This window comes from Agelaius tricolor, unplaced genomic scaffold, assembly GCF_023055355.1.
Source record: "Agelaius tricolor isolate 1412-34295 unplaced genomic scaffold, bAgeTri1.0.p SCAF_8, whole genome shotgun sequence".
NCBI lineage: Eukaryota > Metazoa > Chordata > Aves > Passeriformes > Icteridae > Agelaius > Agelaius tricolor.
The window spans coordinates 10,514,688-10,540,495 of record NW_027269268.1 but is presented as its reverse complement, the minus strand read 5'-3'; the positions used below and the strand labels follow the sequence as shown (position 1 = coordinate 10,540,495).

Here is a 25,808-nt window from a genome sequence, read left to right as displayed (position 1 = left end):
CTCTCAAACAATAGCCTTCCTTCTCCTCCCTCCAAAACCTGCATTAACTTTTGATATCATTAGTAATTTGATGTCACTGAATTTTTCATTGGCTTTTTGTTTGATTGCATTAAAAATAAAAGCAGCTGTTGCTTTGCATTAAAAAAAAGTATTCTTACTAAAAACCAGCTGCATTTCTTTCAAAGTGGAGAATTTCTGTGGTAGAATAGAAAGGGAGCCATTCCCTTATCTAACATTTGAGGTCAGAACAAACAGAGCCTCTGGCAGGGCATTAGGAAAACATGACCTTGGCTGAGCAGCAAGACCCTGCCAGTGTCTAGGCCCTTCATCTCTGGTGCAAAATGTTGACCCATGAGTCAAAGTACATTTTCATAATTGTAAAAGGAAAAAAAAAAATCCAACCAAAAAACCCCACAAAGCCAAAATCTGGAGTTTTTTTTTTTTTTAAAATCTCATCAACTAAATGTCCCATTTAAGTTTGAAAAGAGATGTGGAGCAGGAAAGCAGCAGTAGCTTTGTAGGGGAGGTTCCAGTGCCAGGAAGCTAAGACAGAAGAGCTGCTGCTGGTTAAGTGCAAATGAAACAAGGAGGAAGGACCCTGAGCCACTCTGACCTGCAGTGGGAGCTCAGGCCAGCGAGGAGAGGGCTGAGACAGGGGTATTCCTTATGCACCTAAATAAATTGGGAACTTCCCATCTAAATGGGTGTTGACAGCATGCTCAGCACCTCCCTTACTCTGCCTGCAGGGCAAGATGATTTAAAGGTTGGACTTGTTCTGAGAGGTCTTTTTCACTCTCAACGATTCTATGGTTCTATGAGATGTCAGAAAAAAAAAAACAAAAAACAACAAACATGATTACCTGTTTAAGAATGTGAGGAGTGAATGTCACATTGCCTGTAACATTCCTGTTGCAAAAGAAGGAGGCAAAAAAGGATAACTCTCCTTCTGTAATGGAGATTCATCATTTTACAGTTAGACTTCACCCAGGCTTTCCTATTTCCTTCCTCAAAAACAGAAAGGATGTGCCTGACAATCCCAAAATGTGCTAAACTAACTGGTGGGCTAAACTGGTGTTCCTTGCAGTCTGACAAACTTATTATTATTTCAGTGGTGGGCACAAACATACATAATATTACTTCTTTACCCATGAAATAGTTTGTTGTGGGTTTTTATGTTTATTTTGGTTTTTTCTTAGTTTGGCTGGTATTTGTTTTGGTTTTTAGCAGGAAGGAAGTTGCCATGTAATCTCCCAAGTATTTCATGGAAGCGATTAATTTCTGTTTAATCCCTGGATTTAGGTGAGCTATTTATATGCTTGAGAAAAAAGAGGCTGCTGTATTTTGCACTCACCTGCTTGGCCAGGTAATCAGTGATAGTTGAATAAATAACTGGAGTTTTATTAAGTTATTTCATGCCTTCTGAACATAAAGCATACGTAAATCTAGACAAAACTTTGAGGATAAAAAAAATCCCAACCAAACAAAAAAACCCCAAAATTTAATTCACTGCTAAGCCTGTTTGTCTAATGGATAAGTTCTTTGCTGGGCAAGGAAGAAATTTAGAAGATTTTTATGGTTTTGTCAAAAGTCTGGATTTCATACTAGTTAGGTTGGAGGTCTTCACCCCAGATTCAGCTATTGCTCATTTGCTGCACATGTGAAACTGTGAACCACTATTGAGTAAGGGAGGTTTTCAACAGCTACAATTATTACCAACCGTGTCAAATCTTGAACCTTGATGATCTAAATGAAACTGATATTTGGTTTCTGACTTCTGTAAGAGCTTCCTTCTCTGCCATACCCAGCTAATGGGCTTAAAATATTTTTTGCCCTCAATTTCATTGTATGGGTTGATAAATTTTATGCAGTTAGAAAACTTGCTTGAACTTAAGAGGCATCCAGTTACATTTGCTGTGGAAGAAAGGGAAGGAAATGCAAGAGGATTCAGAGTCCCTGCTGAATACTACTTTTCCATCTGCTCTGTCAAAACAAATGTTGGGACCATAAAAAAAACAAATGTTGGGACCATAAATGTAAAAGATTACTTGGACTTTGTATGATTGTGCTGCTTTGATTTGGAAGTTAATTACAAACCTTGAAATAAGGAGGGGTGTTTATGATGGAAAAGAAAGCATGGTTGGTGTGGCTTCAGCAGCTGCCACTTGTACATAAAGCAGCATTTGGTGTTGTCATGTGAAGTTGCATTAGTGCACAGAAATCTTGATGGCACTGTGAACTTTCATTTATGTGAAAAAAAATTTTTCATGTTTTCTGTCCACTACTTGGATTTGTTTGCATTGAGATTACAAGTACAGCTATTAATGCAGTGAACTGAACATAGCATAAAACTTCATCAGCAGCTTTGTGAGTTTAAAGTGCTTTCTTTACACTTCAAAACTACTCTGTGAGTGCCAAATAGAGTGATAGCATGCATGCAGGCTGGGAGACTGCATGCCATCAGGGGAGGGAGCCTTACCTGGCAGAGGGTCCTACCCATGTCTCTGTTGCAGGTTGTCTTCAGGGAAGGCAGTAATGTGTATTTCCATGCTTCCATCAACTTTTTCTAGGCAGTCTGAAAGCTGTAGCAGTTTCTCATGAAGACTCTTCAGGTGCTGTTAGCCTCAGCTGCCAGGCAGGCACTCTCCACCTGCACTGCTCTGTGTCCTGCCTGCCTCTGGGAGCAGCAGCAGCAGCAGCTCTGGGCACTGCAGCTCGTTCAGGCCACTGAAGGCAGGCTTGTGGAAGTGGCAGCAAGGTTCCCAGTAGCAGCTGTGCTCCCAGTCTTCTTGGGGAGCTGCTGAAAGCTGTCCAGGCACTGTTGCCTTTCAGAGGTGATGAAGTTTTGGCAGGCCACACTGATTTCAGAGGCAGTTTCTCTTCCTTCCGCTCTGTGGTGTTTGGTGGTACCCTCAAATTGGGTTTCCTGCATCTTGTCCTTTAAGGTCTTTTCTGTAGATGTATGTTTGTGAATCTTTCCACATTCTAGTTGGGAGGTTGAATCCCTGTGTTTATTTCTCTGGAACACTGGCTTGCTTATCTGTCAGCCTGCCTTTTTGACTCCCTTGTATCTTGCCTTCTCCCTTATGCTCTGCTCCCCTCAGTGAATTTGGAGTTCATATTTGTGGATCTGTTTAACATTGGCTGGGTTGGAAAAAAACCATGGTTAAATCTGCTTCTGACTCTGTGCAGTGTGAGGGCAGGGTACTTACCTGACTGCAGGCCAGTTTCAGCTCACCTTGCTGAGGGAGCTTCATGCTGGCTCCAATGGAAGCTGCAGAAGGTACCTGAGTACTTGATTTCCTAGTTGCAAATCTTACAGAGATGTTCCTTTCCCCTTTATCAAGTGTTTAGAGCAGCTTTTATAAGCCAATAAATAAAATCCTTTCAAATTCAAGAGTTCATGTGTGTTGCTGTGCCCCAGCTCATTGCTACCCTTGTGCCTGCACAGGCACAGTGAGCTGCATCAGGGCTGGTAAGTCACAGCTGATGACTAAAACACAGCTAAATGTTTTTTCAGGGCACCTCCATACCAGCCAGTGGCAATCCCTGATCTCAAGCTACAGAAATGTCACTCAAATAAACTTTCCACAGGAGTGGTAAAACTGGGGAATAGGTAGCCTCATGCATACACATCCATGGCCATTCTTTGGTTACTCAAGATGTCCTTTGGTTTTTTTTCCCAAATTTGGCTTTAATAGGCAGATTTTTTCATTCTGGAGCAGCAGACAGCAAAGGACTCTCTTGGTTTTCCTGGCAAAAGGCTTTATTGTTGCTATGGGAATAGCCCTAGCACTGTTGCAGAGTCAGAATGACCCCTGGCTGTCTAGCAGGAGATCTGTTACACCACATATGTGGACATTGGGAAATGAGTTGGATTGCCAGGATTTAAGGAAAATAACTTAAAGCTTTCTACCATGCATCAACCAGAGGACAGAACAGACTTAAGTGTTACCTCTGTAACGGGTGCAGTTTCAGTTTTGTTGTCTCTGCTTTTTAAGAGTGAGTATCTTGAGCTGCAAATACAAGTCTGAGCTGCATACTAACTTACAAAATATATTTTGTTTTTAGCTCCCAAGAAGATGAGCGGCCTATGTCACCCTTCTACGTGAGGTATTTACTCCATTATTTTCATTTATTTTTCTGTGTGGGATTGACTCCTTATTGGAATTAAATGTGGGGAGGGGCTCAGAAGTGCTGAACAGACTGCAATGCAAGTGAGCATTAATTTTACATTTGTAATTATTGCTCAGTTAGTGGCATGAGTCTTTGTAGATAAAATCTCTGTTGTGATTCTTTTGTATTTAGAGAGGAGGCCCAGGGTTTAAGGTCTTTATGACAAGATGGACGTGGTTTTCCTCTTTTCTTTGGTTTGTTACGTATCTTAGATGCCTGAGTAGCTTATCTGTAGACACAGGAGAGAGTGCTGCTAAAGGATTTGAGGAACTGGCAGCATGTGCTGCTCAGAAAGAAACCAGGAACCAGATGGTGAGTCAGCAGCCCATCCAGTTCCCTGCTGCAGCCTAGAAAAGCAGGAGAGTGCCTGGGTACCCAGCAAGCCTCACTGGAGGGAATGGTGCTCATGCTGCATTTGAACAAATTGTTTCTTGTTTTGCCAACTGGAGGGCAAAGTCACTGCTTGTAAAAGGGGTTTAATTCTGTTGACATCTGTGAAAGTTTGCTCTGCTTGCTTCAGTAGCAGGCTCAGTTCCAGTGCTTTCATTTATACTTAGTGGAAGAACAGGAGCCAGAGCAATTAACAGTGAAGGGCTGCAGAGGAGGAAGGGCCAGATATTATAATTGGGTTCTTTCATCTCTACAGAATTTAAACAAATAAAAAGAAATCCCAGTGGTGCTTTTTGTGAGAATAGTGATAATTGGAATTCTTACAGTGATGTCTGAAATTTGTTAATCTCTAGTGTAGAGTCCTGTTTATCTTTGTAGCTTGGGGGTTTTTTTAAGAATTTTTCTAATATGAAGCATAGAAGGAGTGCAGTTAATGCATACTGTGCAGAAATGTCTGTCAGTGAGTTGTTCATGGACTAGCCTGGTTCTATGATCCTGTCTGCCTTTGGGTTGATACACTGTCATTCCCTGCAATCCATTTGTGCAGATGTTACTCAGTCTGTACCTCAAAAGCTCCAAATTGTCAAAGGAGATTCTGCCTTTTCCTTCAGGAGATTATTTTGTAGCTGCATACATACATTCCCCTGTCTCAAATTTTTCCCTGTTTAAATCTTCATGTCTTTCCATTGAAAATTGTCTGTCCCTTTGTTTTTCTTTCTGGCTAAATGTGACCTTCAAATGATTTTAGGGTTTCGTTACATTTCCATCTGTCTTACTGCTCAGAACTGTCCTTCCAAGCCCTTTCCTGGATTATAGAAAGATGATCCATGAAGGAGATTCTCTTTGGCTGACCTTGTCAAGATCACCAAGGAGAGATGGAGTACAAGGAGTGGATCTGAGAAAACTGATACCAAAGCAGGACATTTCTGAGAGGAAGGGAGCAAATTGGAACATCTTAAATAGAGATGTAGGCTTATGAGGGGAGAGAACAAAGACTGAGTGTGTCCACTGAAATGAAGGGATGGGTTTCCATGGGAATCTGTCTTGCAAATAGGAAGGGAACCGTCAGCAGTAAACACATAGCTGGGGAGTGAAGAAATGGCTGGTGGGAGCAGAGAGGGAGCCATGCACCTTGATACACAGGCTTCTTGCCAAGCCCGTGTCTTTTGTAACATTGCTGGGATACAGTTACTTGTAAATAAAGGGAACAGCTTGTAAGTCTTGCTTCTGTTTGTAACACATCGGAAATCCTGAGGTCAGTTGCCAAGTGCAGTTAATTTGGCAGGAGAGCTGGTGCTGGCTGGGCGATTCCTGGTGCTTCAACAACTGAGAACTTGAGTGGGTGGCCAGTTTTTTCTGTGTAACTTTGAAAGTTCAGCTTGTTGCCCCAGAGGCTGTGCATGACATATGTAGGAATTGCATTTCACACCATGGGCAAGGAAGGGAAGGCTGTCTGCTTTAGCTGTTTGATGGTCAAATCTATTTCTATTACTACCAGCCACACTTACATAGCTTGAAATACTGCTCAAGTAATCCTTCAAGTGAATCATGAATATTTGGGCACAGGGCGGTCACTGCAGTGTGAATGCAGTAATTCCATATAGATAATTATACAAGTTAAGTAAGTGGGAACAAGAGCTCTTTAGCTTCCAAACACTGCATAATACTTGGCTCTTGCCAGATGGAAGGAACATTGTGTCCCTCTGTCATGGTTTAACCCCAGCCAGCAACCAGCTGCTTTGCTCACTCCCCCACCAGCAGGATTTGGTAGAAAACTGGAATGGTAAGAGCTGGAAAAGTTGTGGGTTGAGATAAAGATAGGTTAATAGGAAAGGGCCATGCACACGAGCAAAGCAGAACAAAGAATTCATTCAGTGCTTCCCCTGGGCAGGCAGGTGTTCAGCCATCTCCAGAGAGCAGGGCCCTGTCACATGTAATGGTTACTTGGGAAGGCAGATGCCATCACTGAAACATCCCTTCCCCTTCCTCGTTTTTCCTCCCACTCTACACACTGAGCATGATGTCACACGGTCTGGAATATCCCTTTGGTCAGTTCGGGTCACCTGGCCTGGCTCTGTCTCCTCCCACCCTCCCATGCACCCCTAAATTCCCTGCCAGTACAGAAACCAGAAAAGGCCTTGCCTGTGTGTGAGTTCTGCTCAGCAATAACAAACATCTCTGTATTATCAACCCTGTGTTCAGCACAAATCCTAAACACAGCCACATACCAGCCACTGGGAAGAAAATGAACTCTACCCCAGCCAAAACCAGCACATCCTCCATTAGTCAGTTTGAGTAGAATCAAATCAGCCTTGATTATTCAGTGCTGTACTATGTCAGCTAACAATCGAGATGTTTCCCTGGTTGATGTTTTTAACTATAAGACAAGTACCAAAGGTCTTAACTTTTAAGTCAGAGCTGTCAGAACACCACCAATAAATATACTGTTTCTTAAAATGACACAGATTGGTTGTTTTTCTTTTTCTTTCAATATTAGGTAAGTCAAGACTTTATCACCACTGCTACTTTGTAAGGGAATAAAGTCTGTGGCAGTATGAGACTAAGCAGTAAATGAGACAAAATGTGACATGGGTTTGTAAAGAGTGGTAACACCAGTACAACCATGTTATTTTTTCAAGGACTTTCCAGAGAGAGGAAGAAAAGGAAAAAGAAAGACCTCATCTGTCTGATGTCAGCAAGATGTTTTATATCATGCCATCTATATGGAAAAAGTGGGCATGAGTACAAGAACATCAAGATGGGTAGGGAGGAGGTGAGATGTGTAGATACTGCTCATAGGAGAGGAAGGGGATTGCTGCTGGAGATCCTTTAGTGCCATGAACTTCTTTTCCTTGATAGCCGCTAGCATAATAAAGTTAAATCATGTTCATGAATTGTGCTTATAGCAGAAATTTAGGAGGGTGAATGGGTTGGCAGTATCTTCTGGGAGAAAATATGTGACAGTGAAATATTATATAGAGTGAGATATATAAATGTATTTATAAAATATCTCCCTGTCATATATATATATAAGTTACTTTTTCAATATATTTATAAAGATAAGCATCAAATTTAAGATATATACTAAAAGAAATAATAACATAAATAATAAAGTCATGTACCTGAGGTCTAATAATGAAAATCTTTGCCCTGAAAGGGGAGTTCCTCGCATTTGGAAATGCCAGGGGGAAAAAAAAAAAAGATGTGAACATAGTTGTTCATGGAGGGATGAAAGGGAAGTATGGATAAAAATACTTAAGTCGAAGTAATCACATGACAGTGGATATATAAAGGAAGTATTTTCAGTACACTTAGAAGTATGGATACCCTTGTACAAGAGACAGGTGAGCTTTAAACACTTTCAAGTCACTCGTGTTCCAGTAGCTTTAGGTTTGTGAAGATGATTAAAGAAATGGGAAGACTGTTACAAGATGGAGAAAAGAGCATGGAGATCCTAGCTACTGTAAGAAATTAACCAGAGTACACATATTCCCCCTGAGTTTATACAGAGATGGGAGTATGTTTATATTAATAATGATACTGATGATACTTTATTAATCTATTTGAGCAGAAAATTATTAATTACATAGCTGGAGCCCTCTCTCATTGGGCATTATAAGGATGGTGTCAGCTTGACCAGTTTGGGAGACCTGGGGTTCGAATCCATTCACCTATTGCTGACCAGAGTCATCTTCTCCCTTGCTGTAGTCCTTGATTAGATAATTTGTTGCTCAGCTGTGCTCAGTACCAGGCAAGGAGATTTCTATAGTGTTAAAAGAAGGGGAAAACCTTGCTAGGTGATGGATTGTTCCAGGGAGTCATGCCTGAAGGGCATTTACGTTCCAAAACCTTCTGTAATAACAAAACCTTGTGGTAAAGGGTAAAGGGAGTTGACGTTGTTAAAAAGTGCTCCTTGTATAATTCCTTTGTGAAACTCTGAATACCAGCTGCAGGATGTTTGAGTAATCAGTACTGAGAAACACTCAGCAGTTTCAGGTAATGAAGCAGCAAGTCCCTGTAGCACAATTCCACTCTACGCATGCAGTGAGTTCTCAGCAGACAGGGAATCTTCAGGTATGCTTTGTGCTGGCCTGTGTGCCTTAGATGTGATATTAATCATGTAGATGCTTTCAGGGCAGCTCCCTGTCCTGAGATAAGCCAGAGTGATGTCACAGGGGAGAAAAGCAAAAGCTTTGTAGTGTGGAGCTTCCTTGTTAACATTCAGAGCATTAAATTACAATGAGACCTGACATCACAAGCAGAGCCAAAGATTGCATTAAATACCCATGAGTGCTGGGCAAGGCATTGGACAGTTTTGCCTGGTTCTTTTCCTAGAAGTACTCCTGCAGGCATTATTCAGTACAACTGGCTGTTTCTCCTTTTAACAGTTTTTATTGGAGACAACTCTTTAAATAATGCAGGTCAGTATTCTTACCCTGAAGTTTATTGGGTAAGGTGTTTAATGCTGTTTGTTCTCAGGTCAGTTTCCTGAAGGAACTGGAAAACTTTGCTCTGGATTTCACACCTGCTCAGAAATTTTACTTGGCCACCTTCACACTGAACACTTTTCCCTGCAAGGGATGTGCCATAAGAGATCCTAAGTGCACAGGAGTGCTGGGCTCCATCACAAATGTGGTGCCTGTTCATGTCCATCACACCTGCACTGGCTGAAAGTAACCACCAGGCCACTGGGTGTCCCTGCTCTGGGTGCCTGGCTGCCATGCAGGTCTGAGGCTCCCTGGGGATTATTTCCCTGCTCTGCAGGGGAGCCTGCACTGGCACAGCCATGCAAATTCACCAAGCTGAATCACGGGGCCTCTATGAATCCCCTGCAGGGTTGTCTCTGCTCCAAGCAGTAGGTGTCAGTGTGCATCTGTCATAAAGGAGGTGCAAGTGAAAAACATTAGGAATCCTGAATAAAGTTGCTTTTAGTTGGGTTAGTTCTCTGTGTAGTAACAAAGTAGTGTAAAAAATAATTTACCACGTTTAAAGGAGGGATAATTTGATCTGAGTTTGTGAAAGTGAAGGTGCTGAGAAAATAATGAAAGCATGTCCTCTGTGTGGTGGGACATCCCTGTAACTAAGAGCACACCCCTTTTGTTTTTAAACTCATTATTTTCATATTTTGTATGCCATCACAACACTTCTCTTTGGTGAAAGTGTGTCAAATAAAGTAGTTGCCTTGAAATGGATCCCACATGAGTTTGCAGTATTGCATGTCACAGTGTGGAGAGTGGATAGCATTTAGACCATATAAATACCTATGAATAGGAACTTCCTAGATCAGGGATTGAAATACTATGTTCAGGACTTCAGGAATTTCCCATCTGTTATGGCAAAGCCATTTAAATATCCTCAACCTTGCTGGAATAGCAAAATGGTAAAAAAGTTTTTGCATCTATCAAAGCTTTCTTACTGTTGCACTCAGCTTTTAAAAAAGCAAAAACAAGAACAAAAGCCACCTTTGCTTCCTGAATAAAGCAGATGTACTGTTACATGTCAGCAACAGGTGACTTTAATACCAGACTGCAAGTATAGCTTATGAATTAGGCCATTAAGTATTGTCAATAATTAATTAAATGACTTCATAAATGAAAACCCAGTCTGGGAAAACACTGTGCCAGTATGTCAGTTTCCTAGTTTGCTCTGTTGGATTTTTTTTTGTTGCTGTTTTTGTCTAGATGCTAAGATATTTTACTCAATTGTGGCATGAATGAAAGAAATCAGGAGAATATCCAACTCATTGGTATCCAACATCTGCTATCACAAGATGCCCAACACAGACCAGACAAGCTGCAGGCATTACATGAGATAATTCTCACTCTGGTGCACATCTTTTAAACTTAGGGAGGACTAGTTAGGAGGTGCAGGTGAGATTTAATGGTGGTGGAAGATAGCACCTTCTTGTCCTTGAGGCTGAAACAGAAAAAAGGAGGCCATGCAGTAAGAGTTTGCCTTACGTGTGAAGTAAGACATTATCTAGGGCTGATAGAGCACCTCTGAAAGTGAGCAAAAGACTTGGGTAAACAACTTAGACAAAACTAGGAAGTGCTAGAGGTCAGACTTCCCAGAATGAAAAGCATGAGGGTCATAAGAAATCAGTTCAAAAGTTCATGGCACTCTAAACAGCTGTGTGCCTTTATGCAGGTTTTCTGGCTGGCTTTCTGAAAGTAAAAGTCCCCCAACACTGGGAAGCTGTCCCGCTGCCTTCAGTCACCTGAGGAGAACCTGTAATTTCTATGAGATTTCTATTTCTCAGCATGCTCTGCAACAGCAGCTGCATAATCTAATAAAGATAATCTAACTGTTGAGATAATTGACTGTATGTATCAGTGAAATGGAGCAGATGTGAGGAGAAAATAATAAAAATAATGAACTGGAGCAGAGCAGGAGTTCCATTGTCCGCATGATTTGCTGAGCAGGGCAGCTGCCTGCGCAGGCAGGCACAAGAGCCAAGAGGGCTCTTCAGGCATGGCTCACCCAGCCTGCTCCCCAGAAATCCAACAGCAGAGCGGCTTCTGCCACCCAAGAAGTTTGGAAAACCCCGCAGGATACACCCTGCCTGCTTGTCTGGGCTCTGCAATCCTTCCAGGGTGGTGCCTTTGCCTGCGTTTGCCAACGTGCTCTTGCACTGCCTGTTCTGTCCTGCAGAAGGCTCGGGTCCTAAAACCACTGTGTAACTCTCTCTCCTCCACCGTTTGTTTTGGACGGGAAGTTCTTCGGTGTAAGAAAGGTTGGTGGAGAGTAAGTAAAGCAATTTAGTAACACATTCAAATTAAGTTGCAAAATGAAACGGCCAAGAAAGTTACCAACTGTGGAATTAAAAGGAAGTTAGTGTATCTAGAAAAACTCTGATTTAAAATCTCTGTCTTACTGACAGGGAGCTAATAAAAGAGCACTAACTTAGCACAGAGCTAAGGATAAACTTGGATTCAGTACAATAAAATCAGAATATCAGAGCTTAGTTTTGTAGTCATCCACTCAGCTGGCATGTATAGGATATATACTTCCTTGTTATTTGTCAGTAGTTTGAAAATCACCATGTTACTGTCTTTCTTACAGAACCCATATTGCCTGAATAGGGTTTTTCTAGATACAGGAAATTAATTGTTATGCATCATTAAAACTTAGGTTAATATACTTAAAACTGAATTGGTGTTAATAAAGTACACAGTTAACTAAGTAGTTAACTAACTAACTAACTAAAGCACACAGTGAATTAGAATGCACTGGGTGTTAGAAAAAATTGTATTGGTAGAAGTAAATAAAGCTATATCCTAGGGATGTTTTAAAAAGCTAAAATCCAAACAATCCTTTCTTCCTCTACAGTATCACTTTCCTGGCATGAAAACAGAGAAGAAAAGTATGATATGAAAGACAGCCTCACTCAGTTTGGCTTGCATGTGATACTATAAAAAGGTGATACAGCCTTAATTTACTCCCATAGGTGTAGGAGCTGTAGCAAGCCCATGAATTGTGTCTTACAATGTGGGTTAGCCCACATTAGCACAATAGCACCTTACTTGTTAATATGTCTCCATGGGAGATATATTAACATCCAGGTCTTAAAAATTAGTTTTGGGCTGGGAAGAGGCCACATAGTTCCTATAAGCAAACCAGAAAGCAAGTAGGGAGCTTGAAATGTGCACTTCAAATTCCAATGCCATCCTGTAGTTGATAGTCAAGATGTTAGATGTGGGAAGAGTGTGATCTTGCAAATTTTGTTTCCTGTATGCAGGTATTTTATCTGTAATAATAGGTACAGTAATAGTTGTTTGCATGTCTTCATGAAATTATCTGCATGGCATAACAGCTCAGGTAATGTGGACCATACTGGCAAGTCCATGGCTGCTCTCCTGGTGTGCCACCACTCCAGTGACCTGTGCTGGGACTGGAGAGTGGCACTGAGTGAGGCTGGGACTGGCAAGGATGTGTGTGTGGTTAGAGCCAGGTGAGCACACCAGCTCAGCCTGAAGCACACTTCAAGTGTAACTTGCAGCTGGGTGTTTGTGGGGAGCAGTCACACTGGTTTGTGAGTTTTGTTAAAATAGCTGTAGTGACCCCTCATTTATCCTTCTCTTCCTCTGTTGCCTGCCTTCTACCCAAGTGACATTCAAACCCAGTAAAGCCACAGAGTGGTTATCTGAGAGAGCTGCAGTTTCTAAGCTGGCTCCAACCCCATACAGTGAAGTGCAAAGTATTCAGGGGAAGCAGAGAGGAAACCTTTGGGTAGCAAAGGCAAATCAGCTGTTGATGGTCCTGCAATGAAATGATTTGAGAGAAACTGGTGAAGACTGAAAACAATGAGTGGCTATTTTGGCAGGAAGAACGTCTTACATCCAGCTTGGCTTTTGTATCCTGACCACATTTTACTGGGATTTATCAGCCAGCTGTACTCTGCTGATATGGGGATAATTTGAAATGAAACCCCTAGGCCTGTAGTTTATTTGACTTAAGGGAGGTCGCAGGAAGGATGAAAAGGCAGTGTCACCTTATCTGCAAGGCTGAGTCAGCTGAGTCAGTGGATGAAGAAGGGGCAGGATGGGACTCAGCTTGGCAGAGGGAAGAAAGCAGTGACACCTGTGCCAGGTCAGCTTGTTCAGAAGGGCTCTGAACAGCAAGTGATAACATCTACACTTGTGTCAGCTCTTCCTGAGCCTGATAACAGACTGAGGTAAAAAACAGAGAAGCATGCATAGATTTCATTTTTTAAAATGTGAAGCGAAGAATATGAATATGTTATTTGAGTATGTTTAAAGAGAGAATAGTTAAACAGAGAGAGCAGTTAAATATTAAGTGTATACATTTTCAAGTCAGCTTCAAAAGACAAAGACTGCTGTCATGAGGATAAAACATCATCAGCAGAAAGCCCACAAGAAAAGAAAAAATCTGTAACATGTTGAGGTTGAAATACTCAACTGTTAGACCTTTGCTGTTAGACCTTTGCCTATTTCATGGGAATGACAGGGAAATTAATTGTTGAGGATATTGACTTGTCAAAATATGCCACGTCACAGTGGGAGTGAAAATTCCTTAAGGGGAAAACCTGTGACCTGTGTACACAGTTGTTGTTGAGACAGCTCAGACCTTTGAATCTTAGCACTGCAAAGAGCAAGAGGTTTTAAGACCTTATTTTGATATTAAGATCTACCTTTCTTTTCTTTTTTTTTTCTTTTGTACAGTACCCACGTATCACAAGTCAGTAGCAACGTTCCTGCTACAGGAGAGTAAGTGTCTTTTACAATTTTGTAGCTATCTTTCTTGGAGCTTTTTAAGGTATTGCTGGTTATTCTTTGATTTCTCTTTAAGAGTTGTTCTTACATAAACAAAAAAAGAGACAGTGTTTCCCAGAGCAATTAATCTACAACAATAATAAATCACTTCCTCCTGAAAACTTCTCAGGCCCTTGGTTCTTTACTCACTGTGCCTGTGATGTTTTGCTTAGGCAGAACTTACGTATTTTGAGAAGTTTTTTGCTCTCTGTCATCTTCTTGCTCTTGTTTGCTCCCTATTGCATCCCAGCAGAGGACATGACCTGACCCTACTGCTGTAACTGGGAGGAGCAGAGCTAAAATGAGTTGGCTCCTTTGCTGGAGCTGGGAATTCCCAGTGGCTGATGGGTTTGCAGAACTGATCTTTGTCAATAGTGAAATACAGACATACTTGTCTAGTTAAACCATCTGGGCTTTTGCAGTTGCTAAGGTCTTCTGACTTCTGACTTCTCTGACTTCTCCAGGAACTGCAGTCTCAGCTGACTTTCAAGTGCAGCAATTTAGCACAGCTTTTGTAAAGGAGAAATGAGCCCAAGCACAGATTCCCATACTGTAGCTACTCAGTTGAAAATTAACCAGCAAATCCTGAAATAATATTTTAATTATGGAAAAAACAGTAGAAGCCATACATGGACTTTGGACATGCAAGTTTGAAAAACCCATTCTTCAGTGACTGCTTAAAGCATTGTGAGAAACAGAGATGGGATGGGGATGTATACAAAAACACGTTTCTGTATGATCTCTTTGGAAAAAAAATCTTTTTCCCATAAAAGCTTCCTCTGATGAAGGAAGGAAGGGAATCTGACAAGAAAATGGCAGTACCAAAACAAAAATTCATTTGTGTTGAAAGTTCAAGTAGTCCCACACCTTTAACTGATGCAACTGCAGGGACTCTCTTGTGGTGGCTTGTGTGGAAGCTGTCTTAGTGCCATTGAGTGTGAGAGTGGTCTCACATCAGTGTCAGGGTGGCTGTGGATGCACAAGAATGTGGCCCAAGAATGTGTAAAAATGGCATGAACTCAGAACAAAACCCATGCTTGGTCACAATGTATGTGAGGAGTTCACAGTGAGCTACTGCATATTGTCATCCCTCTGTGAGACAGAAGTGAATCATCTTCTTGCAGGTGATCCATTGCCTTACTGAGCTTGTTTTGCACAACAGACGTGACCCCTGTCAGCATGGCCCGGTATCAAATGCAATTTTGTCACAGCAGGGGTTTTTAAGTGGAGGATGAAAGTCAGGCACCAATGTCTGTAGTTGCAGTAAGTAAAATTAGTTGTTTTACTGAAATTTCAGACATCCCTAGAAATAAAAAGAGCAATAATAATTGGGAAGGCGCAGCTATTCCGAGGGACTTGAGCCAGTGGGTATCTGAAGATTTTGGCATTGCTCTTTGCATATGTCGTAGCGCTGGGACATTTTGTGCTGCCATCCTAGGAAAACATAACCCACAGATACCCTTGTTTTATTTATTGTTGAAGAGAGGGAGCTCCACAAAATCTTTGAGCTCAATTGACCTTATTTTTCGGCTTGACAGGTATTTAGAGAAGACAATCCGCTCAGCCGTGGAGCAGCATCTCTTTGATGTTCATGGCTCAGGCGGCCAGAGTTCAGAGGACTCTGAATCCGGGACGTCTTCAGCCTCTTCTAATGTGTCTGCCAGGCAGAGAAGGCGACACCACAAAGAGCAGGAGGAAGCCCGGAGAAACAGAGACATGTATGAGCCTGATTTCTTTGTTTTGGAAAGTGTATTTACAAGTCTACCCCAGTCATGTCTTCTTATCAAGGCAATGCTGCGTTCTGTTATGAAAGGCACTGACCTTTGCCCTGACTGCAGTGCCTGTGCAGAGCTCCATTGCATCAGTCAGAGCTGAGAAATGTAGAGTTTGCTAGATCGTGGAGTGGGGCAGAGCATGATAAAAATCTAGGGGGGTTATGCAGTCAAGTTTTTAATTACAGTATTTGGAATTGGTGACTTACGGTATTTGTTGCATTAGTGGAATTTCCCAAGCAGTTGGCTCTGCTGCCTTTTAACTTTTTTTAGATAAAAACATTGGGCTCAGCTGCTTTTCTGAATTCAGAATGTCTTCAAAAATGAGATTAAGTTCCACTTTTGTGTGTGGAGGCACAGCTTGTGTTTGGGTTTAGTGAGGAGACTTGGGAGTTTGTCTGAAATCAGAAAAATCTTCCTTTTGATTAATCAGAATCTAAGATTTTTTTTATCCACCCTATTACGCAAAGTTTAAGCATGACTTAGTAGTGAATTTCCTTAAATGTCTGTCAAAGAGTGAAGATAATACCTGTTTTTCCATTCATACTTCTCTAGTTGTGACATCTATTGTGTGGTACAGATGTATTACCACCACAGCTTTAACCAACTTGTTACACAAGGCACAGCTGTGTTTGAGAAACCGTAGCACAGACAAGGCCAGGTTCAACTCTTATGTTTATCTGTAACACAGCACTAGCTCTTGTAAGGAATGTGTATGCCTCACTGCAGTATTGGATTGCTAGGGTTTGAAGTTGATTCCAAAATAAACATCTAGTCTCCTGTTGTTGTTTCCTGGGTGCTGAATTCCCCAAATTTTATTGGATCTGTGCCTTCTTATATGAAGCTATTTTTATACAGGTGCATAGCCATCGATACCTCACGTTAATATTGCATCCGTGGTAGTTCCCAAAATGTGTCAGTGCTGCTCTTGTACAAAAAATCTGTAGTTACCAAAAAAAAAAAAAAAAACCCCACCATTTTCACAGTGAATCAAAATACACTGTAAAGGTGGCCTGGGAAATTGGCTCTTGCAAGTCACCAAAGTATCTGGCAGCAGCTCTAAAGTAGTTTTTCTTGTTAAGTAGCCCTGCTGACAGGCTTCTCAGGTAAGTAGGTCAGAGACTGGCTAGTGTACGTGTTCGGAAGCATATAGTACTGCAGGGCTTTTCTTCAGCTCTGAGTTACAGAGCTGCCTCTAGATATGACTGACACAGTCATTCAGGCTCAGTCCAGAAAGCTGGAGCCAAGGATTTAAAGCACATTGGAAGATTTGAATGCTGGCTGTGGTCCAAATTGTTTTCTCTGGTTCCTTTAGGTCAGATTGCTGGGATTTCTCTGGGTAAACTACTGAAATTGAGAATTCCTTTCAAAATGTTTTTTTGTTGTTTTTTTGATTGTTAGTGACTTCATCTCCTTGCCTTGTGATGGATGGATCACAAGAGGATTTGTAATGTCACAAAATGGGACTACAGGCAGGAAGAGTGTTTATCACAAAATCACATAGGTGAACTCCCAGGCTTTGAAGATTACATGATCTACAGGCTCTGAATGTGTAATTGGTCTGCTGAAGGGTTTGTAAAAACTTCCACAAAGGCAAATGTGTTATCTTAGAAGTTTAGTCAGAGATTTATCATGCCTCTTTGTATCTCTTTTCCACCAACAAAACCTAGAGATCTGTCATCTAGAAAGTCACTGGAACCTTCTAGTTTTGTTTTTGTTCTGAATACTTGCCGTGCTGGCACTGTCCAGATACTGCAGAGTAACTGGTTTCTTATCACACCAGTCAAGTCTAGAGGAGTTCTCCTGCTGTTCATGAAAGCAGGCTTTGGAGTTGCACAGCACTGTGTAAAATAGCCACACAGAGTTAGCAAATGTTCCAGATTCAGTGTCAAGTGTAAGCAAGCTGCCTTTAGCCCCTGGCAGGGTCATGAGATGCCTTGTGTTTCTCCTGTTCCCATGGTGTAGTGATGTGTATGTGCATCTTCACTGCTGGGCAAAGTAGAGGGAGGACTACTTAACAAGTGGTAAATGGGAAGCTGCCTGCTGAAGGATCCAGCAGGGCTAGATAAGCCAAATGCCAGGCTTCTGGTAAACAGGCACAAACCCTGCAAGCCCAGAGAGTCCCAGCAAGTGCATCACGTGGTGACTTAGGGCTGGCTGTCCATCCCCTTCCCAAGCCAGCAAAACAGTCCTCTGTCCTGGCAGTTGTGTTACCATTGCAGAGGTACATTCCCTTTTATGTTTTGTGTAATTCCCAAATAGAAATCAAGCATTTGGCTGAAGCACCACCCGGTCCTGCTCTTGCATTTGAGAGTTATGAGTAAGAGGGCCAATTATGCGGTGTCATGCACCAGAGGAGAACCCTGGACCGCAGCTGTGAATCACTTTTCTAAATTAAAAGCTCGTGTCTCAAAGGAAAATATGGTTCATACTCTATAAAAATTGCACAGGCAGCCAGGGGCTAGTCCAGCTTCCATGTGAAGGCTTCTGTGTGTTTGGTTTAGTGGCAAGTGAATTAAATCCCAAACATGGATCCTCACAGCTTTTTCAACTGAGGTGTATGCAATTGGGTTGTGCTCCTGAGTGGGATTTAGCATTGCACAGTGAGTGGTTTTGGCTGCATTGGGAAGAACCAGAGATAGTGGTTTCATAGGGACTAGATGGTGTTGCTGGAACTGCAGCCCATATGATGTAGTTCTCTATTGCTACTATAAATGTAGTGAGAGAGTGTTTTAAGCAACCTCTTGCTGTAATGTCCCTTTTCTTTTTAGGGAAGTTGTCAACAAGGAGAACATTCCCTCTGGATTCAGCAGTCTTGAAGATTGTATTCTAGCTGCTCAAGATGTAGAAAAATTACAAGACACCAGCTCGGGATACCTTAGTGAAAGGAATAAATCAAAGCGGCAGAAATCCAGCACCAAGCTCTCAGAGCTTAATGACAACCAGGACAGTCCTGTGGTAAGCCAGCACACTGCACTATTTGATGTCTGTTACTAGGATGGGAAAAGCTCTTTTTTTATTTCAGTGCACATCTGTATCCCTTAGGTAGTCATTTTTGCCTGCAGTACAGGCCTCAGTGCCTATTTTGGACTATGGGAAACACTGGATCCGACACTTGTAACCCTTGTGATGAGGCAACTGAGGAGCCATATTTCTGCTGTGATACTCCATGTGTGTCATCTTATCTTTCTACCACTTTTTGCTTTTTTCTTTTGAATTTGGTGAAGCATTTTGGAAAGCATAAAAGGATATAGGTCTTTTTCCCAGTCTTTCAGAAGCTTTGCAAGGAGTTTGAACCTTAGATGTAGGTTCTCATGTTCACATCAAGTTTATTTTCATATTCTTGCTAAGCTCTGAAACTAGATTTCAAGTGACTGCTTGATAATGAGATGGCAAAGGTATTTTATGCCATGTCCCTAAAGCCTGTGTTTTGCTGTGGTGCTTGCAATTTGCAAAGCACTTTGAAGTGTGTTGGTCCAAAAGATGATCCCTCTATCCACTTTTTACTGAAGACATCAATGACTTTGTTATAACATTGTAAACATTTTGAATACTGTAGAACTTTTCCAGCATATTTTTGTGTGACCTTCACAGTAGAGGACAGTTTGCCTACACTTCTACAAGCTGTAGAATAAGACTGGTTCACCTTCCTTCCCTCTCAGCCAGAGCAAACACTGACTGGGGTGTCAGCAGCTGAGAAACCACACTGTGCTTCAGTGCAAGGTTTGCATGCAGTGGCAGAAGTGCTGTGCCTGCACCAAGCATGCATTGCATGGTTAACAGGAAAGCAAGAGCTGTGTGAAAACGCTGTCCTGACCTATAGGGCATTTCCTTCAGTGATGCTTGATTAAGTTTTAGAGCCTGCTGAAAGCAAGTTCTTAATCTGACCTGTGTTTGGACTCACTTTGTTTAGATCACAAAATTGCAATGATCTGATATTCTTACCCTGTGCAGAGATTCTAGAGAGAGGTAGATTTGCATTTCATTATGATCAAAAGAAGGCAAGATGCCAAAAATTGTACACTGTGCTCAATTTAGTAACTTAAATTTAGTGCTCAGTATCCACAATCTTCTCATGTGATACTTCATGAAAGCAGAGTGAGACAGACGCATTCACACTTCTGTCTTTGCTTGTAGCAATGCACTTTAAGATAGGCAAAGGTCTACTTTTCATCACCTTTTCTCTGTGCCTGTGGAGTCTAAAGCAGTTTCAATGTAAATGAGAGTTTTTATCAGGATTTAAGAAGTACTGATGAAAGTGTCCACTTTTGCTGCAGATCTGAAAAGCATTCATGAAGTCTTCAACTGTGCCCAGAAGAAATGTCCTCATACTTAGCTGTGTCCACTGGACTTTACCCTGCCCCTCATTTTTTGATCTCTTGAAGGGCAAAGGCTGAAAGGAGTGGAAAATGAACTAATCTTATATTAAAAGTTTCCCAAGATGACCAGCAGTGTGGTTCTTGCTTGCTCTGCTGTAGGAAATGTCAGAGTGGGATGATCACCTGCAAGTATCATTATGAAACATCTTGTAGAGAGCATGGTGCTATTGTTTTGGAAGAGCAGAAGCTGCTTTTTAAGTTTTAATGAGTATGTTTATTACATACTTGCATTTCAGAGACTGCCAGAAGGATGTGTGATGGTTTAGCTTTCTTTTGGCTACACCTTTATACATCAAATAATAACCCCAATTAGGCTACCTACTTGGATTATAACATAACATGCACCTTAGCATTTACTAATAGGCCTTTGTCATGTAAACAAGTTTGTGATGTTGTCTCTCCTTAAACACCCTTTTCTGAGTATTCCTTTTTTTCAAAGCCTGAAAGAGTATGTAGGACAGTGTGGGGAAGCTTTCCTCTGAGCTGTCTGATTGCATCTGGCTCAAAAGCACAAGTCAGTGGTGGAGAAACTGTCAGCTCCACTTAGATTCCCAAGCAAACCAACCACAAAGCATTAAAAGCTTGTAACTGCATTTTAGGGACATGGTAACCAGGTATCAGTAGGACTCCAAGAATCAAATTAGGCAAGGCTAGAATAACTGACCTGTGTCACCATATAGGGCTGGAGGTGTAGCACATGAGAGAAGGCTGCCCCAGGAAGTCTGTGCATGTAGTTTCCAGGGCAGAAACCCACTTCCTTCTATTTTAGAGGGACTTGCCCAAAACCCAGGGTAGAAAGCCTCCTTGACATGTGCTCGAAGTGGCCACATGGCTTGTCCTCACAGTACTCAACAGTGCTAATGTTCTTAATGGTAACCAAGACAAATCTCAGAACATGAGGTCACAACCAGTTGGATTGTTTGCCCTGCATTCCTATTAGCCCAGCATTACATCTGTGCAGTCAGTCTCTTTTCATTCTTATGCCTGTTTAAGAAGAAACTAAGGAAGGGTTTGGCTGAGAAGTGGAGGATTTTCTAACATGAACATAAAGGAGTTCTGCTGAGAGGTTACTGTGGATTTTGCTGCCTGCTCTTACCGGAGTTGCACAGACCAAAGAATTGCTCCCAAGCCTAGGCTGTCTGTCAGTCTGTAAAATGGGAGCTGCCAAGGTACCATGCAGCTTCATTCTGTTCTGACATTTGAGGTTGTCTGATGAAAGAGACAAAGCAGGGAGCAGTTGGGTTTTCTTGCAGTTTATGGGCAATAAAGTGTGGGGTTTGTTTAGTGCAGTGGGCAGTAGTGTGTTACCTTTTTCCTAGAAATCCTGTTGGATCTTTCTGTATTTGATCTGTTTAATGGCCTGCAGCTTGAATCTGTTTCTCATATATATCTTACTGCTTTAATATTTACTGTATTGCAGAGTGTGGAAAACTTTAGCTCATCCAAGCCTATAGACAGAACAGGACCTGATGACATGGAAATTTTATCTGAAGAAAGGTGATTTTAATCTTATTTTATGTATTTATATGTTTTCCTTTCCCTGTGGTTGTAGTACATCCTGAGAGATCTCCCACCCAGGCTGTGGGGGTGACATGTATGCCACAGAACAGATACCCACCATGTTAGCTTCCAAGCAGAGCTTCATGGAGGCAGAATGTGTGTTGTATGGGCTTTGCCCTGCAGCAAATGCCACCAAGGCTCTTTTCCCAGCCTGATAGGAATGTCACTGAAGGTGCTGATGGTGCAGACTTGAAAAGAAATCAGCTGTGGAGCACCTGAACCAGCTGTGCACAGGAATGCAGGGCCTGTCTCACCTGCCTCTGGGTTGGGAATCCAGCCCTTTCCCTTGAGCTTCACTCTTCTGTGAGAGCTGTGCAGCCTCACTCTGCTCACCTGAGATGACAGTTTCTCTCAACAATAACATTTGTTGGGATAGGTTTGAATTAAGGGCATTGGAATTAAATTACATAATTGTTCTCAAGTAGCTCCTGAGAGGAAGCAAAAAATGCATAGTTTAGCAGCTTGAATGTTGCAGCCCAGAGAGTCCCTTCATTTATTGTGTGAATTAGTGAGTGTGCAGGATTAGCAAGAATGTAAAAACCTTTGTGTGCAGAAGTCCTGCTTGTTTTTGTTAAAAGACAAGTCTGGTTTTGTGTTTGTAATATGTTGGTTTGTTTTTGTTTTTGTTTTTTTATAGCAAAGAGAGTGAAAACGATGAGGTTTTTTTCAGGCATTCTCAGGTTAGTATTTTTTTTTGTTGCTGTTTTTGTGTTTCAGTTTTGTGGTCTCTAAATGAGCATTTTATTGAGCAGAAACAAGTAGTTATGCATATAGTTTTGTTTTCACAAGAAAAATGGAGTTAGCATATAGTTTTTCTGTCCCTACCCCTGCTTTTTATTTACATAGTTTAGGGAGCCTCTCAACCACTGGAGAGTCTGATAGCTTCTGTTTCAGTCCTTTTGATCCCTCCTTGCCAAAAAGGGAAGGATCACTGAATTCAGCACTGTGGTTTAAGTGACATGAAGTTCCCTTATTAATTATGGCAAACAGGACGTCTGACTTCTTATCTTTCAGGGTTGTAAGATTAGCTTGTCTCTCTTGATTTTGCTAAAATCATTTGGCCTTTTATTTATCATTTCCTACTGCATCCTGTTGCTCTTGAACATAGGTGTCTGTAATCCATTTGTCTTAGAAAACTGGATCACCTCCTCCTGCTTCTTTCTAAGTTGATGGATGGGATGGATGTCAGGAGAAGAGACATGATGTTGATGGCAACAGTTTTTCCCCCAGCTTTTCATTTCTCTTGCACACACACACACACAAACAAACACTTCTTGCACTGGCTTTATGGTGTTTTCAAAGATTGGAGTTGGGTTAGGTTAAATCCCTTTGCAGTCACTGGTTCATCTGGGTTTACTTAAAAAGCCTCTAGACAGCCAAGCATTTAAAATACTAGGGAGAGTTATCTGAGGCACCTCTCCCTCAGTTGTGCATCCATTTCAAATGGGCACAGTAAAGCAGCTGTGGCCACTGTCTGATTCCTCTGGCTGTCAGGAGTTGACTGAAGGCTGGTAATACTTTTAAATTGTACTCTTCTTGTGTTTCTTTTAAAAATAAAAGCCACTATGCATTTATTGTTTTGAAAGACTTCATTTCTGGTAGGAATTATTTCCACCTAGCAGGAAAGGTAAAAGGTTGCTAAGAGCTGAGCTCTGATCAGCTGTGTGGTAGCTGGTGAAGTTTGTTGGACCCTGAAATATGTAGCCCCTGCAAAGGGTGTTCAGAGCTGCCTTTGATCACTGCTCTGGCTGGGCTACCATGGATCTCCTACTTTGCTCCCAGAGGGTCAGTAATCCCTTGCACTTGCTTGTGAGCTGTTGTATTTTCCAGAGCTTGGATTTTGCAACAGCTTGTTCCTCACGTACCCACTTGCATGTGGAAAAGCTGCTGTTGCTGCCCTGCCATGCAATACTCCTATAAAGCTTTTCAATTAGCCTGGTGGAGATACACTTAAATATTAAATCATAACCTTAAAATAAACTACACCTTAGGAAAAGTTTTAAAGTGTAAAATTTTAACTGCAAGAGAGGATCTTAACCCAGAGATTGTGTATTATATAGGAATTACAAGGTCAAGAAAATGTTACATTCCAGCAGAGTTGTTTTACATTCCTTGCCCCTTATAAGCCTTTTGCTTAGGGCAGCTTAAAGACATACATTTCATAACAAACAGCTCATTCAGGTTGAGGAAGGGACAAGGCTCTTCTTATTCTTTTCTCTTTCTCACCCTGCCACCAGTCTAAAGCTGTTAGGATAAGGATTTGGAATTTGCTATAGCTACTGGTTTTGCTGATTTGGTTCTCCATGAGATTGTAAAATTACCTTGAAATACAAGCCTCAAATGAATTTTCAGTGGTTTTGTAACTTTTGTAATCTGCTCTTGAAAGTAGCTAAGTTCCAGGAGGAAAACCACAGGTTTCTAGTACCCAGGTTTTGATAAGGGAGTAGTATTTAAGATTCATACCAACATGGCACCAAGTGTAGAAGGGTGTTGGCATGACTCAGGTAGGAGGAAAGCAGCAGATTGGCTGTGGTCTTGCATCAGGTTGTATCCCTAAAATGTGCTTAAGGATGCTTCCTGCTTGTGGCTGTAATGGAAAATCACGTGTGGGGGAAGCAAGCCTTTTATGTAGAGTTGATTGGAATCCACATGTAATTGAACAGAATACCAACCTCCTGACCAGAATTTAAAAGTCATTCTGTTGCCATTTATTTCTTGCTGTTTGAGCTGCTCTTTGTGCTCAATCTCCATTGGAGCAGGGAGAATGAGTGCAGCTGACTAATCCCCAGGCTGCTTAGATCTGTAGTTACTGCTGCCTGCAAAGCATGGCTGCAGGAGCAGCTTCCAAAAAGCAGAATTCTAGTACCTGCTTTGAATATTTTTTGTGGTCATTTATGTAATATCTGCAGTGAACTGTGGCTGCCAGCTGTTACCAGCATCATCAACTTATTGCCCCTCTGATTTGTAAGAAATTGTGGTGCATCCATACCTAAAACAAAGTAGTTCTCCCTTACTTGATTCTTTTCCTAGAGAGTGGCAGCTGGTGGCATCAGGAAATCCAAAAAGAAAATAAGTGATGGGAATACTGAATTATCTACCACTCTATGGGTTTGGAGCATTAATGCAAAAGAAGTTAAAAATCTGCTTTCTTGAGTCCCCTGGGTTTATACCACCATTGTTCTTCAGAACACCTAATGATTTATTCATTGTATTAGAGCCTACATCAGTGAGCAAGGAAAGGAGAGTAACTGGCTGCAGGCAAGGCACAGGCCTGGTTTTACACACCTTTTAAATATTTCCAATTACTGAAATGACTTCAGGAGGAAGAAGACACCGATACCATCTTTCTAATATATGTGTAATGGAAATGTTTGCCTGTCTGGGAAGTGCCCTTATGTCTGCTACTGATACCTTTTAAGAGTCTTAATAAGTCAGGAGATTGTGCATCCTTCATAGAAAGACATTTATCTCTAATTAGTATCAGTAGTGGTGATGAGATGGTATTCTCAGGTTGCTCCCTTTGAAATTGTTAAAATCTAGGTACGTTCCTCTCCTTCACACTTCTTCGTTATTAAAAATAGCACCTGTTTTGAAACTCGGTGCTTTATTTCTTTCCTTGCCTTAAAATATAACCTTTAAATACTGTGCTGGCAATTTACAAGCAGTTTATCAACTGGTACATTTGGCCACTGACCAGTCTTTGTTTGTGAGTACACAGACTATTTAAATTCTGGCAGGAAATTTGTCAATGGACCTTAGAGAAATATTTAAGTCCTCCCAACCTGGAAGCAGCTTAAAAGATACTGAATGGTGAATTAGCATTTTTCCACGCACAGCTCTCACAATAAACACATTTGTAATCAGATTTAGCGCCAAGCTGCATGAGTTATTAGTGCTTGGCAAAGTATCATCTAGTGTTTCATTGTGTTACAATGTTTCAAAAAGGCCATTTATTGAAATGAACAGGAAATACACACCTTACACAAATACAATGCAGAACACTCTTTACAAATACCAGAGTATTCATCAGATTTTTAGAACAGTAGAACAGCCCAGGTTGAAAGGGACCTCAAAAGATCACCTGATCCAACCTTTTGTGGGAAAGGAAGCCTAGATGAGATTATTTAGCACTCTGTTCAATTGCACGGATTGATGGAACCGAATCCAGATAAAAACATTTATTCATATGATTTGTCTACTAGGCAACTTTTTTCCCTCTTCATGAAAGTTACTTGTTTTTCTCTGCTTAAAAGGGAAGAGAT

General features: G+C 41.4%; 1 protein-coding gene across 8 annotated transcripts in view; it reads left to right on the top strand.

The window, feature by feature from the left end:
- The window catches only part of FAM13A (family with sequence similarity 13 member A), a 125,345-nt gene that overhangs the window by 66,172 nt on the left and 33,365 nt on the right, over window positions 1-25,808 (top strand). For 3 of the 8 annotated variants that reach the window (XM_071431617.1, XM_071431619.1, XM_071431623.1), the window contains 6 exons: window positions 4,069-4,110; window positions 13,746-13,790; window positions 15,374-15,553; window positions 18,379-18,565; window positions 21,407-21,483; window positions 22,184-22,226. In XM_071431617.1, the coding sequence (XP_071287718.1) occupies window positions 4,069-4,110; window positions 13,746-13,790; window positions 15,374-15,553; window positions 18,379-18,565; window positions 21,407-21,483; window positions 22,184-22,226 (574 nt within the window). The remainder of the gene's footprint in view (window positions 1-4,068; window positions 4,111-13,745; window positions 13,791-15,373; window positions 15,554-18,378; window positions 18,566-21,406; window positions 21,484-22,183; window positions 22,227-25,808) is intronic. The other 5 variants (XM_071431618.1, XM_071431624.1, XM_071431621.1 and 2 more) reach the window with 4 other exon arrangements.